General features: G+C 43.3%; 1 protein-coding gene across 1 annotated transcript; it reads right to left on the bottom strand.

Annotated features, from left to right (window-relative positions):
- Window positions 1-2,656: 2,656 nt before the first annotated feature.
- Window positions 2,657-10,544, bottom strand: LOC146382198 (syncytin-B-like). Its single transcript, XM_084938559.1, has 2 exons — window positions 10,452-10,544; window positions 2,657-4,685 (listed from the first exon to the last, which is right to left on the bottom strand). Exon 2 carries the CDS (start codon window positions 4,371-4,373, stop codon window positions 2,856-2,858), a length of 1,518 nt encoding a protein of 505 aa, XP_084794685.1. The 5' UTR covers window positions 4,374-4,685; window positions 10,452-10,544; the 3' UTR covers window positions 2,657-2,855.
- Window positions 10,545-15,190: the final 4,646 nt, after the last annotated feature.

Here is a 15,190-nt window from a genome sequence, read left to right as displayed (position 1 = left end):
AAACAAAACGCTCACGGTTAAAGCATAACAACATACCAAAATAACCCATCTCACATTCACACAACCTTTCCCCACATTCGCGCCATATACGCTATTACTTTTGAACATGGCGTCCCCTGAACGCAACACAACATGGCGGCAGACGACTGCAAACGTTGTTTCACCAACGAAAAGCTTTCCCCTTAATACATGTACTCAGTACTGCTTGGCTAACACTAAAACAAACACTACAACACATTTTCTGAAGCCGCAGGTTGCGACTGTCATAGCATATACTTATAGTGCTATGTAGCATTATAGCATTATGCCGATGATACACTAATACTCATTACAACAAAATACCACAAAACAACATCATCACTCTCATCTCAAAATATAGCCGAACAGTTGTTACTCAACTTACATGACATTTAGAACCAGTTCGGTAACATAAAAGTTTGTTTGTCAGTACCTGTGGATTAATAGAGAGGACACCGAAGTTAGCGTCTTGCTCAGGCCGGAGCTCATTTATTTCTGAGCTGCGCATGCACAGAGCCTATAGCTAGAGTCTCTCTGGTAGTTCCACAGCAATGCAAGAGCACCATCTACTGGCATAATGAAGTATAACCATGGTCTGGCAACACATAACAATGTCAAAATAAGTCACAATAATAAACAAAAAATAAGGGGGTAATTGGTTTTCTTACAAAAATAAACATGTAGCTTTTTCAACCTGCTACATCTGCTCTCGCCTCCTCTTCTGGTTATAATTAGAATGCAGTCAGCATGTGCCAAACAAACTCCCCCCAAATCTATCATGTTTGATATGATGATGACGTTTTTAACATCTTATTTATGCACTTGTTGGGTGGGAAAGAGCAAACAAAGATGGGGCATAGAAGCAGAACTGAGTCCTACGTGTGGAGGGACAGTAACTGTGTGTGTATATGTAAGCATTTAAACACTGCAGAGAGTCAAATTAACAGTAACACTATTTTGTCTAAGTCCGCCATTGTAGAAATTCATTTCACCGAAACAATAACATGGCGCACAATGTGACAATAAACGTATAAAACACAAATTCTTACCTAGCAGGAGAATAAATAATCAGTATTTTAAGGCTACTGCGTGTATAGATGTCACTGCTGGCTCACATAAGCTAGCTCTGAGACCCGCCAGAGTTTACGCCACAGTTGACTGTCGCGAAAGAGTCGTAAATCACCGGCATTGTAAAACTTAAAATGATTCCAGGGCATGTTATAAAACACCCAATAGATGTACTGGATATTAAACGGTATCAAACGACTAAATGAACACAGGGTTACAATTACATGCTCACATCGTCACATCGAGAGTTTATTCATTAATCATCAGAGTTCAACAATGTTACATCCAGTTGAAAACAGCTTCACTAACGCCAGCAAAACAGGCTAACAGTATATAAGAGCACAAAAACAGCCGTGCTTATCGACAGCTCGACATATCCTCAACAACTCACCTCAGTATGGCTGCCATCGGTCACCTTTTAACTCCGTTTTACAGCCTCTTCCAGAAATTGAACGCGTTCGCGGTGCACTATACACATATGCAGCATATTTATTTTACTTGGTTTTAGAGTTGGAGTATTTACATATTGATCTGAAATATTTTGCTGCTGAGCAGCAGAGCTCCAAAGCGTCCCCCTGTAACCATGGTTACGCAGATTCGTTCCGACTGGCACGTTACCGAGGAGAACCTGTTTCAAACGGATACCTGGATCAACCTGGAATCAGTTTGAAAAGTTTTCCGTTGAGATCCGGAGCTCGACTTCCTGGCACCCCGGGATAAGATGAGTTGCTGTGTTTTTCACGGAGAAAAAATAATTAACATGGAATAACGTCAGTGTTAGATGAAAAAAAAAAGATGCAAGCAGAAGAGGACAGCAGATTGAGAAGAGATTTAGGACAGCAGATTGAGAAGAGATTTCTTCAAACGGTAAGGAGCTTCTAACAAGTGATATCTGATAAGCTTAAAACTTAAATCTTAAATCTAATGTCCAGATTCACGCTAAACTTTTCTGATTACTCCGTGAATCTGTTCATGTTTTGAATCGGGTAATTTCATGGTGAGAAATGTCTTTGACAAAAAAATGCAGGATTAATTACAGGGAGTGCAGAATTATTAGGCAAATGAGTATTTTGTCCACTTCATCCTCTTCATGCATGTTGTCTTACTCCAAGCTGTATAGGCTCAAAGCCTACTACCAATTAAGCATATTAGGTGATGTGCATCTCTGTAATGAGAAGGGGTGTGGTCTAATGACATCAACACCCTATATCAGGTGTGCATAATTATTAGGCAACTTCCTTTCTGTTAGAGATATTCTTTTATCAAGCACTCAGATATAATGAAATAACACTCAGACACTTCAGCAGTTTAACGTGCACGGGTGAGAGCTCAACGGAGACTCACACCCTGCAGCAGCTCTCTGCCTTTATTTATACACAGCATGAAGCATACAAAAAAGGAAATAACATGCTTATCTAGTCAAGCAGGCAGGTGTGACTTCTCAAAACGTTGTGTTCTCTACAAGGTCGTTTCTTATTCTTGGGTGGCGGTTTCCTGTTGCTGACAGATAATGTGACGGCAAACAGTTTCCGTTATAGAGCAAAGAGCCAGCGGTTAACTATGCAGCTGGTTGAGTACAAACAGAAATATAAACACTCTTAGCTGATTATTATATGAATAATAAAACCTTTAAAAGCAAAAATCCTTTGACATTCCCTCCTGTTGTTTAGATTTCTTTTATGACAGTACTGTTATATTTTTCAGTTCTTAACCTCTTGTCTGAACATTTTTGGTTTGAACGTCATGAAACAGTCCTGTGTTCAATTAGACTAGACATCACTATATGAATCATCTTTCAAAACTTCTTCCATTTGAGACAGTGTTACATAAGCGTTGATAGAGGTCGTCACCATGTTTGACACCATTTTCTTCAGACAGGGTATTACACATGTTGTGAAAACACATAATAGTAAAAGCAAAAATCCAATACAAACAAGTCCTTTAATCAGTAGGGACTTCCATGAACCACCTAGCAACCATGTCAACCAATCTTCAGTGCTTGTGACATAGTCTTGTTGTTGAGCGTCCCTAATCTTTCTCAAGGTGTTCAGAGCGTCGGTCATGTTTTGCGAATGCACATTGTCTGGGATGTATGTACAGCATGTGGTGTTAAACAATACGCACAAACCTCCTTTTTCAGCTAGAATCATGTCCAGTGCGACTCTGTGTTGCATCACTACAATGCGTATTGCGTCGATTTCTTCATTTTGCGCCTTGTTGATTTTCATTGAGGCATTTAGGAACAATCCAAATCGGTAGTCAAGTGTCTCGATCCTGAGCATGTTTTTTCCAGCTCCCACCCAGGGGAACAAGGAGTGGAGGACTTTCTGACCATTAGTCCATAGCTTGAAGTTCTTAGGCACATCTGATCCGTAGATTGGGTCATGTGGCAATACTTTAGCGACTTCAGCGACTTCACGCTTTGCTCTTGATGTGCGTGTGTGTGTCTCTGCTGTGATCTTGAAGGTGTGGTCTGAAATTAGTACTGGTGCACACAGACCGGTGGAGTTCGGTGGGAGCATGAAGTAGGTTTTAGGCCCGCAGGCCCAAGCGGCTCCCTGGATCCAGAAAGTTCCATTTTTGAAGGTGTGTGTTCCTGTGGATTGGGTCAGGTCAAGTGTGTGTGTGCAGTTGCGGTTACGTCCAACTTGTCTGCTTCCGTCCGAGAAGTTAAAACACATTGGGTGCTGTATGTCAGGCGGCAGAACTATGGCGAATGATTTGCTTTTTGTGTTGTTGGCCTTGACGTTTACCCAATGTTCTTCGTTGCAGGTGTAGTTCCAGTTCGTGAGATTGTAGGCACAAGGGGTTGTCTGTTCGATTAGGACCCATCGCTGTGAAAGTGGTTTCGTGACACGTTTAACATCTGTGGCATTACACCATGGAATTCGGTCTTCCTTCTTTATGCTTTGACCTTTTAGGGCCAGTCCTGTTGCCATCAAAACTCTGCGTGAGCAATTGCCAGTTATTGCCTTGTTGAACACACACACCGCTTCGTCGAGTTCAGGTGCCATTCCATATATTGTTGCGTGTATGGCCGTTGTTGGCATATGTGAACACACATAGCACTCCGTGCTGTTGTCGGTGCGTGTTCTATCGTACACATACCTATACCACGCGTTGTTCATCCATGGGTGGTTATGGTCTTGGTTCAGGTCGCGCAGGTGCGAGTTGTCATGTGTCCATCTTTTTTGCAGGTGGTGTTGTTTATTTCCTCTCATCCGGGTGAGTGTTAGTAGGCTCACCAGGAGCGCAATGCAGGCCACTAGGAGGACAAGTGTCTTCATGATGACCAGGCACACCTAGACCTCTGGTGAGTAGACCATTGGCGAGAAGAAAAAAGGCGGGATATACCCAATCAGCCCTTCCTTCACCAATAGATCACCTGGAAGCTAGGGGAGCCGGCGTCTAAACGTTTGGATTGTCACTCACTTTTTTACAGTGGCTTTGGTGGATCCAAGATGGTCTTTCTGCTATTTTGCAGGCAGTTGGTGTGGTGAGTAAGACTTGGTATGGGCCCTCCCACCTTGGTGAACTCCAATTCTTTCTCTGGAGTACTTTGATCAGGATCCAATCACCTGGTTTCAACCTGCAAGACACTGGAGAGATATCACTCGGCAGTTGGTTGTTTAGCACAATCTCTTTATTTTCAAACAGTTTAGTCATCCATTCTGCTAGGGTAGTTTCCCTTATTGATTTGTTAATGGGCTCACTTGTGATTGGTAATGGGAATGGTCTACCGTGGATGATTTCAAAAGGTGTGAGTTTCTGAGAACTTTGTGTTAGTCTCATCCACATTTTTACTAGGCCTATACACTCGGGCCATGGCCTTCCTGTTTCTTCCATGCATTTTCTTAATCTCTGTTTTATCGTGCCGTTAGTTCTCTCCACTAGTCCGGCACTTTGTGGGTGGTATGCACAGTGATGTTTGATGCTAAATCCTAGAGCTTCAGAGACTTTGCTGATTATGTCATTAACAAAATGTGTTCCATTGTCTGACCATATCAGACTGGGAATGCCGTATGTGGGGATGAAATGATTGCATAAGCACTTTGCTACTGAAATTGCGTCTGCTCTTTTTACTGGATAGATTTCTGGCCATTTTGAAAATACATCTATAATTACTAGAGCATATCTTGACGCTTGGCATTCGTTAAGTTCAATAAAATCCATGTGGATTGTATGGAAAGGGTGAGGTGGTGTGGGAAAATGACCTCTTTTTGGTCTGAGGTTTCCCTGTGCATTGTGTTTTTGGCAAATCATGCATGTTCTGATGAGTTCTTTTGCTGAATTTTCGAAATTTTGAGTGTAGAAGTGTTTAGAGAGAATATCCAACATTCCCCCCTTTGACACATGCGTTAAGCCATGTGTCACTAGTGCTGCTGTCTTGTGTAGAGATTTCGGCAATATTGGTTTGCCATTACAGGTCATTAAGTCATTTTGTAGTTGTGCGCCACATTTTAGCCATTTCTTCTGTTCTGCGATAGATGCGGCTTTCTGTTCATCTTTAAGTACATCGAGTGGTATTAACTTTGAGGTTTCAGACATTAAGGTCTGTATAGGTTGCTGTGCTGCCTTCTTTGCAGCTTGGTCTGCAAAGTTATTGCCTTTAGTAACTTCTGAGTTATCTTTTTGGTGTGCAGCACATTTGCATAATGCTAATTGTTTCGGCAATGTTATGACTTCTAGCAGTTCTTTTAAAAGGTGTCTATGTTGCACTGGATTGCCAGTAGAAGTAACCATACCTCTGTTTTGCCAAATCTTTGCAAAATGATGTACTGCTGCAAAAACATACTGACTGTCTGTGTGTATGTTTATGCTTTTCCCTTCATGCAGCTGACACGCTCGCACAACACCTGTAAGTTCTGCACTTTGTGCAGAGTTTGAGGAAGTTAAAGGTCTTGCTTCTAGAACTGTGTCTACTGTGGTTACTGCATAACCGACACAGTTTCGACCTAGGCTATTTTTTGATGCTGAGCCATCTACAAAAATGTCAGTGAAACTGGGTTGGGGTGTGCTGTAGATGTCAGCTCGTGGTTTCGTTTCCTCATCTAGCTTTTGCATACAGCAGTGTTTTTCACCGTCTTCTGATGTGGGGAGAAGTGTGCTTGGGTTTAGCTGTCCACACTTCTCGATTGTAATGTGTGACTGTGATAGCAGAATGCCTACATATGAGAGCTGTCTTACATGTGTGAGATAAGACAAGTTTTCTTGCAGTAAGATGGAGGTTACAGCATGGGGAACTTTGACAATCAATGTGTGTCCTAGGACAATGTCAGCGGACTTTTTAACTGCCTCTGCTGCGGCTGCACAGGCCTGCACACACGACGGTAAGCCTGATGCCACTGAGTCTAGTTTACACGAGTAAAATGCAAGTGGGCGTTGCTTTTCCCCAAAGGCTTGTGTTAGAACGGCCTTCATATAGCCTGCACCTCCGTCTACATGCAAGTAGAAAGGTTTGTCATAATCTGGTAATGCTAAAACTGTGCGCGTCTGCAATGCAAGTTTTAGATCATTAAATGCTTTTTCTGCTTCTGGTGTCCATTCTATTTCATCTTTCAGTGCTAGATTTTTTCCATAAATTAAGTTTTGCAAAGGTTGAGCTAACAGAGCATATTCAGGTATCCAGCATCTGCAAAAGCTGCAGAGACCTAAATAACTCATCATTTGTTGTTTTGTGAGCGGTTTTGGAGCATTCTGTACTGCTAGTTTTCTGCTGTCTAACAGTGTTCTCCCTTCCCCTGTGAGCTTGTGTCCGAGGTATATGACCTCTGGGCTCCACAGTTGTAATTTGTGCTGTGAGACTTTATGGCCTTGCTCGACTAAATGTTGTAACACTGTCATTGTGTTCGCTTTGCAGTCTTCCTGCGTGTTTCCCGTGATCAGTATGTCATCTACGTACAGGAGAAACTGTCCTGGGGCAGGGAGCGTGCAAAGTGACATGGATTTCCTTAAAGCTTCTGCATACAGGGTGGGGCTATTCTGGAAACCCTGAGGTAACCTTGTGTATGTGTACTTCTGATCGTCAAAAGTGAACCCAAACAGGTTTTGTGAGTCAGGGTGTAGCGGTACAGAGAAGAATGCATTTGACAGGTCTATAACCGAAAACCATTGTTCTTTTGGTGTCACTTGATTTAGGATTGTGTGTGGATTTGCTACCACAGGTGGGATTTGCTCTGTTACTTCATTTATTGCTCTGAGGTCATGTACTAGGCGATATTTTCCCGTGTTTGCTTTTTTCACTGGAAAGATTGGAGTGTTACAGGTTACTTCGGTTGTTTTCACTAAAATGCCTGCTTTTTCCATATCTGCAATTACTGGCCTGATCCCTGCTTTTGCTTCTGTCGTCAAGGGATATTGTGGTTTAACTGGCCTGTAGGTTGTGGTGGTTTTTACTACAACGGGATCTGCTCCTTTAATTAATCCTACATCTGTCGATCCTGTGGACCACAGCGTTGTGGGCAGTTGTTGTAGTTCTGGGTGTAGCTCCAATGAGAGTATATGTCAGTTCTCACTATCTTCCTGCACGTGTACATCAGTGCTGTCAGTCATGTGGGTGGCTGGGTGGGTAGTGAGTACCCACCCTAATGTGTATCTCATGCATCCTGTTCTGCGACCTTGTAGCCATCCCTCATGTGTTTCTTCAGTGTTTTCATATCTGTCTCTTTCAACTTGGGCGAGAACGCGGCCTAAATCTTTCCACTCAGTGCTGTCATTGTGTGCTACTGACACGTGTGGTTTTGGCATCCTGTTTACTCGTTGTACTGCCTCAGGCTGCAGCACAGAGCACACTGCGTTACCACTTTGGGTGACATATAGGTGCTGTAATGTCAGCATTTGTGGGCCTAGCTTGTGTACTTCTTGGTCATACACGGGATTAGGACCTGGACTCTGTTTGAACCTCAATGTGTTGTGATACTCAGTGTAGTCCTGTCGTGTTGAGTGAGTTGGCAGATATCGATTTGCTATGTGTTGTAAGGGCTCTAGTGGGGGCAGGTCTAATGTCCAGAAGTAGTGGGGCTCTCCGAGTCCTTTGCACACATTAATCTGATAATCTGCTGGGCTTTGTTTCTCGTTTAACATTAGCTTAGCATACATGCCCTCTGGCCCTGGCAGTACTCCTATTTCCAGCCTTTCTAGTGCATCTCTCCCTAGAAGGTTAACTGGGCAAGATGGGTCATATATACATCGGTTTTTACAGCTGCGGCCACTGTCTTCATGAGCTAAAAGTAAAGGTTCTGTCAGGGATTTGGTACTGACATGCCCTGACGCTGATTTAACTATCAAGGTATCACTGGAGAATTTCATTTTTGGTGGTTTTTCAGTCAATACTGTTTTACATGCCCCGGTGTCACAGAGCATGGTCATAGGTTGTCCGTTCACATGGACAGTTACTGTAGGTTTATGCTCGGAGCCCAAAAGTAATTGTTCTATGTTGTAGATTTCTGTGTCATCCTCATCCTCAGTATCCTGTTCTAGTCATTTACTCTGTCTTTCGCTGTCATTGTCTCTTTTGCTTTTACAGTCTCGTGCAAAATGTCCTTCTTTTCCGCAGTTATAACAACGGTTATTTCTTGGCCTTCTATCTCCCTTATAACCTCCATTTCTCTTTTCCTTCCCTCTGTACTGACCTTGTTTTTGTCCTTTGTATTCACCAGAGAATGCTACAAATCCTGTTGCAGGATTGACGGTGAAAACACCTCCTTTTTCTTTTTGTTTTTGAACTTTGACAGCATGTTCTGCATATTGCAGGGCATCTGGTAAACTTCCAGTGTTCTGTGTTACCCAGTGTTTCTCAACATGAGCTCTGACTTTTGGAAGGAGGCCGTTTAAGAATGCGTTCTTTAATTGTTGCTGAAACGGTGTTTGTGGCCCTTCCTGGTAATTTAAACCTGAATGTTGTCTGAAAACTGGGCGTAAACGATCAAGGAAGTCAGATGCTGTCTCAGCTTCCTTCTGCTTTACTTCGCCTATTTTTCCATAGTCAGCTCTTGGAGCTAAACGGGTTCTAATTCTATCATATAAAGGCGTTAGTTGGTTTCGTAGGGCGTCTGATGTAGGACCGAGAGCTCTCCCTTGGTGATCTGTCCCTGTGAAATCATCTTTTACTGTCCCCATCTTTAACCCTAACAAGTCCTGGATTACTTGGAGCATTTCATGGCCATTTAGATGCCAGTGTGTTCTAATTAACTCAACTGCTTCCCTCCATGGTTCGAAACCTTCATTTAATGGTGGAACGTCTTTTAATACATTTAGTCTGTCTGTTTGGGACCATGCCCTAAAAACGTACAGAAAAGGGTTGTCATCTCTCTCGTTATTATCGCCACCCGTTGGTTGGCCATATCTTGGGTTGGGCGTGGCTATCATTGGAAACAGACCCGAAGGTCCTGGGGGGTCAACCTGTCCTCCCATATCCCTACCTGACGGGTCTTTCCCTATGTCTTCCTGTTCCTTCTGTGGGTTCCCTGTCATGTGATTTAGTGCGCTTTGGGCTTGTGCATAAGGGTTAGATACGCTAGTGAACGGGTTTTTTGACTGAGGTTCTGGCGCTGACGATGTCGGCACATATGGTGGAGGCTGCGAGTTTTGTGAGGCTGCTTCTGTTTTCTCTTGTTTTTTCTTTTGCCTATTTTCGCTACGTCTGTCATCTTCTGCTTTCCATGCTTTGAAATGTTGCCACTCTGTGACACGTTTAGCTTTCTTTTTAGGGCTTTTTTTATTGTTTAGTTCTGTTTGGAGGGTCTCTTTTAAAATGGTCACTGCAGAGGGATTACATTTTCCCTCCCACGCAGGGCAATTTAATTTCTTTGGGTTTCTCCATCTATTCATACTGATTTGTCCGGCGCCTGGACGTCTTTTCTCTAACCACTGCTCGTCAGCAGTGAGTTTTGTTGATTTGTTACCCATTTTCTCTCAACTTATAGATATATTTACGTTTACACACACACACACGTGGTGCTTTCTCTGGCACGAGGAATGAGAGAGGTTATTAACACAGCCTTCTACTTTCAAGCTATTCTTGAAAGCGGTGTTAATTTTATGTGATGAAGCACAACCTTTTTCTCGTTCCACCAGTACTTGAGCAACCAACGGTAAACAATTCAGTAGAGTAGTTCAGCCTTCTTAATGTGCTGTGAAATCAACTTACTCCACCAACAAAACAGTAAAAAGACAAATATTGCACGCTCTAATGGTTATTATTATGACACTTTCCCTCCAAAATAGCTACCAGCCCTCTTTCAGGCGAGCATTTACATGTAGGAACTTCCTATAATAGCTACCAGTCCTCTCTTAGGACATGTAGGAACAGTGTCAACTCTTATTCGTTTTTTTTCGCAAAATGTGGGTGAGTGTTAAATATTCACCTGAGTTATTGTGTGGTTGCTTAGGTCTCCTCCATCAACCCCCAAAGTCGTGGACCTCTTATAAGAACGCTGGCCAGAACCCGAATTTCACGTCTCTGGACTTTTATCCTCTGCCTAGAGAGGAGCTGTCGACAGACTTCAGCGCGGGCTTCTCACGACATCAGGACTTGATGAAGGTTTCCTATTGGAGCATGAAAAATATCAATGTCCAATCCGGCTCGAAGGACCAATTAAATGTTAGAGATATTCTTTTATCAAGCACTCAGATATAATGAAATAACACTCAGACACTTCAGCAGTTTAACGTGCACGGGTGAGAGCTCAACGGAGACTCACACCCTGCAGCAGCTCTCTGCCTTTATTTATACACAGCATGAAGCATACAAAAAAGGAAATAACATGCTTATCTAGTCAAGCAGGCAGGTGTGACTTCTCAAAACGTTGTGTTCTCTACAAGGTCGTTTCTTATTCTTGGGTGGCGGTTTCCTGTTGCTGACAGATAATGTGACGGCAAACAGTTTCCGTTATAGAGCAAAGAGCCAGCGGTAAATTGTGCAGCTGGTTGAGTACAAACAGAAATATAAACACTCTTAGCTGATTATTATATGAATAATAAAACCTTTAAAAGCAAAAATCCTTTGACACTTTCCTTTGGCAAAATGGGTCAAAAGAAGGACTTGACAGGCTCAGAAAAGTCAAAAATAGTGAGATATCTTGCAGAGGGATGCAGCAGTCTCAAAATTGCAAAGCTTCTGAAGCGTGATCATCGAACAATCAAGCGTTTCATTCAAAATAGTCAACAGGGTCGCAAGAAGCGTGTGGAAAAACCAAGGCCCAAAATAACTACCCATGAACTGAGAAAAGTCAAGCGTGCAGCTGCCAAGATGCCACTTGCCACCAGTTTGGCCATATTTCAGAGCTGCAACATCACTGGAGTGCCCAAAAGCACAAGGTGTGCAATACTCAGAGACATGGCCAAGGTAAGAAAGGCTGAAAGACGACCACCACTGAACAAGACACACAAGCTGAAACGTCAAGACTGGGCCAAGAAATATCTCAAGACTGGTTTTTCTAAGGTTTTATGGACTGATGAAATGAGAGTGAGTCTTGATGGGCCAGATGGATGGGCCCGTGGCTGGATTGGTAAAGGGCAGAGAGCTCCAGTCCGACTCAGACGCCAGCAAGGTGGAGGTGGAGTACTGGTTTGGGCTGGTATCATCAAAGATGAGCTTGTGGGGCCTTTTTGGGTTGAGGATGGAGTCAAGCTCAACTCTCAGTCCTACTGCCAGTTTCTGGAAGACACCTTCTTCAAGCAGTGGTACAGGAAGAAGTCTGCATCCTTCAAGAAAAACATGATTTTCATGCAGGACAATGCTCCATCACACGCGTCCAAGTACTCCACAGCGTGGCTGGCAAGAAAGGGTATAAAAGAAGAAAAACTAATGACATGGCCTCCTTGTTCACCTGATCTGAACCCCATTGAGAACCTGTGGTCCATCATCAAATGTGAGATTTACAAGGAGGGAAAACAGTACACCTCTCTGAACAGTGTCTGGGAGGCTGTGGATGCTGCTGCACGCAATGTTGATGGTGAACAGATCAAAACACTGACAGAATCCATGGATGGCAGGCTTTTGAGTGTCCTTGCAAAGAAAGGTGGCTATATTGGTTGCTGATTTGTTTTTGTTTTGTTTTTGAATGTCAGAAATGTATATTTGTGAATGTGGAGATGTTATATTGGTTTCACTGGTAAAAATAAATAATTGAAATGGGTATATATTTGTTTTTTGTTAAGTTGCCTAATAATTATGCACAGTAATAGTCACCTGCACACACAGATGTCCCCCTAAAATAGCTAAAACTAAAAAAAAACTGAAAACTACTTCCAAAAACATTCAGCTTTGATATTAATGAGTTTTTTGGGTTCATTGAGAACATGGTTGTTGTTCAATAATAAAATTATTCCTCAAAAATACAACTTGCCTAATAATTCTGCACTCCCTGTAATAGCTGTATATGACTGCTAGGTTAGGACGTGGTTAGGCGCAAATACTTAAGAGAGAGAGATTTTGCTCTGATAGAAATCTTTATTAATATTTATTTGAAATCTTTTTCTCCATAAGATTGTGGGCAAAGTCAATGAATTGTCTCCTGGCTTTCAGGTCCCCCTGAGCCAAATTTACAGTTTTTGCAATTAAGAAAAGAAAAAAAGATTTAAGGTGAAACAAATTTTTTCAATTCATGGAATGATGACATTATCACTCATTCCATATTGTTCCTAAAGGTTGCAGTCCTCACATGTGTGTGCAAGCATTGCCACGGCTGGATTTCTTGAAATTTGGTTTCTGAGGGGGAGTTTATCTCTGGATGTGTGCAAATGTATGTTCATTCATGTGTGCCTGCGTGGAGATCTGAGGTTGGCTGGTAGGGTGGACCTCTGCGCATAACCACATGTGTGTGCAAGCATTGCCAGGGCTGGATTTCTTGGAATTTGGTTTCTTTGGGGGAGTTTATTTGTGGATGTGTGCAAATGTATGTGCATTCATGTGTGCCTGCGTGGAGATCTGAGGTTGGCTGGTAGGGTGGACCTCTGCGCATAACCACATGTGTGTGCAAGCATTGCCAGGGCTGGATTTCTTGGAATTTGGTTTCTTTGGGGGAGTTTATTTGTGGATGTGTGCAAATGTATGTGCATTCATGCGTGCCTGCGTGGAGATCTGAGGTTGGCTAGTAGGGTGGACCTCTGCGCATAATCACATTTGTTTGCAAACATTGCCACGTCTCCATTTCTTGGAATTTGGTTTCTGTTGGGGAGTGTATCTCTGGATGTGTGCAAATGTCTGAGCATTCATGTGTGCCTGCATGGAGATCTGAGGTTGGCTGGTAGGGTGGACCTCTGCGCATAATCACATGTGTGTGCAATCAGAGCCACGTCTGGATTTCTTGGAATGTGGATTCTTTGGGGTGAGTTTATCTCTGGATGTGTGCAAATGTATGTGCATTCATGTGCGCTTGCATGGAGATCTGAGGTTGGCTGGTAGGGTGGACCTCTGCGCATAATCACATGTGTGTGCAATCAGAGCCACGTCTGGATTTCTTGGAATGTGGATTCTTTGGGGTGAGTTTATCTCTGGATGTGTGCAAATGTATGTGCATTCATGTGTGCCTGCGTGGAGATCTGAGGTTGGCTGGTAGGGTGGACCTCTGCGCATAATCACATGTGTGTGCAATCAGAGCCACGTCTGGATTTCTTGGAATGTGGATTGTTTGGGGTGAGTTTTTCTGTGGATGTGTGCAAATGTATGTGCATTCATGTGCGCCTGCGTGGAGATCTGAGGTTGGCTGGTAGGGTGGACCTCTGCGCATAATCACCTGTGTGTGCAAACATTTCCATGTTTGGATTTCTTGGATTTTAGTTGATTTTTAGGAGTTTATCTGTGGATGTGTGCAAATGTATGTGCATTCATGTGCGCCTGCGTGGAGATCTGAGGTTGGCTGGTAGGGTGGAGCTCTGCGCATAATCACCTGTGTGTGCAAACATTTCCATGTTTGGATTTTTTGGATTTTAGTTGATTTTTAGGAGTTTATCTGTGGATGTGTGCAAATGTATGTGCATTCATGTGCGCTTGCATGGAGATCTGAGGTTGGCTGGTAGGGTGGACCTCTGCGCATAATCACATGTGTGTGCAATCAGAGCCACGTCTGGATTTCTTGGAATGTGGATTCTTTGGGGTGAGTTTATCTCTGGATGTGTGCAAATGTATGTGCATTCATGTGTGCCTGCATGGAGATCTGAGGTTGGCTGGTAGGGTGGACCTCTGCGCATAATCACATGTGTGTGCAATCAGAGCCACGTCTGGATTTCTTGGAATTTGGTTTCTTTTGGGGAGTTTATCTCTGAATGTGTGCAAATGTATGTGCATTCATGTGTGCCTGCGTGGAGATCTGAGGTTGGCTGGTAGGGTGGACCTCTGCGCATAATCACATGTGTGTGCAATCAGAGCCACGTCTGGATTTCTTGGAATGTGGATTCTTTGGGGTGAGTTTATCTCTGGATTTGTGCAAATGTATGTGCATTCATGTGTGCCTGCGTGGAGATCTGAGGTTGGCTGGTAGGGTGGACCTCTGCGCATAATCACATGTGTGTGCAATCAGAGCCACGTCTGGATTTCTTGGAATGTGGATTGTTTGGGGTGAGTTTTTCTGTGGATGTGTGCAAATGTATGTGCATTCATGTGCGCCTGCGTGGAGATCTGAGGTTGGCTGGTAGGGTGGACCTCTGCGCATAATCACCTGTGTGTGCAAACATTTCCATGTTTGGATTTCTTGGATTTTAGTTGATTTTTAGGAGTTTATCTGTGGATGTGTGCAAATGTATGTGCATTCATGTGCGCCTGCGTGGAGATCTGAGGTTGGCTGGTAGGGTGGACCTCTGCGCATAATCACCTGTGTGTGCAAACATTTCCATGTTTGGATTTTTTGGATTTTAGTTGATTTTTAGGAGTTTATCTGTGGATGTGTGCAAATGTATGTGCATTCATGTGCGCTTGCATGGAGATCTGAGGTTGGCTGGTAGGGTGGACCTCTGCGCATAATCACATGTGTGTGCAATCAGAGCCACGTCTGGATTTCTTGGAATGTGGATTCTTTGGGGTGAGTTTATCTGTGGATGTGTGCAAATGTATGTGCATTCATGTGTGCCTGCGTGGAGATCTGAGGTTGGCTGGTAGGGTGGACCT

Source organism: Perissodus microlepis, chromosome 8 (assembly GCF_051167445.1).
Source record: "Perissodus microlepis isolate ML-2025 ecotype Zambia chromosome 8, ASM5116744v1, whole genome shotgun sequence".
In the NCBI taxonomy this organism is placed as follows: Eukaryota; Metazoa; Chordata; class Actinopteri; order Cichliformes; family Cichlidae; genus Perissodus; species Perissodus microlepis.
This window is presented reverse-complemented; position numbering and strand designations above follow the sequence as displayed.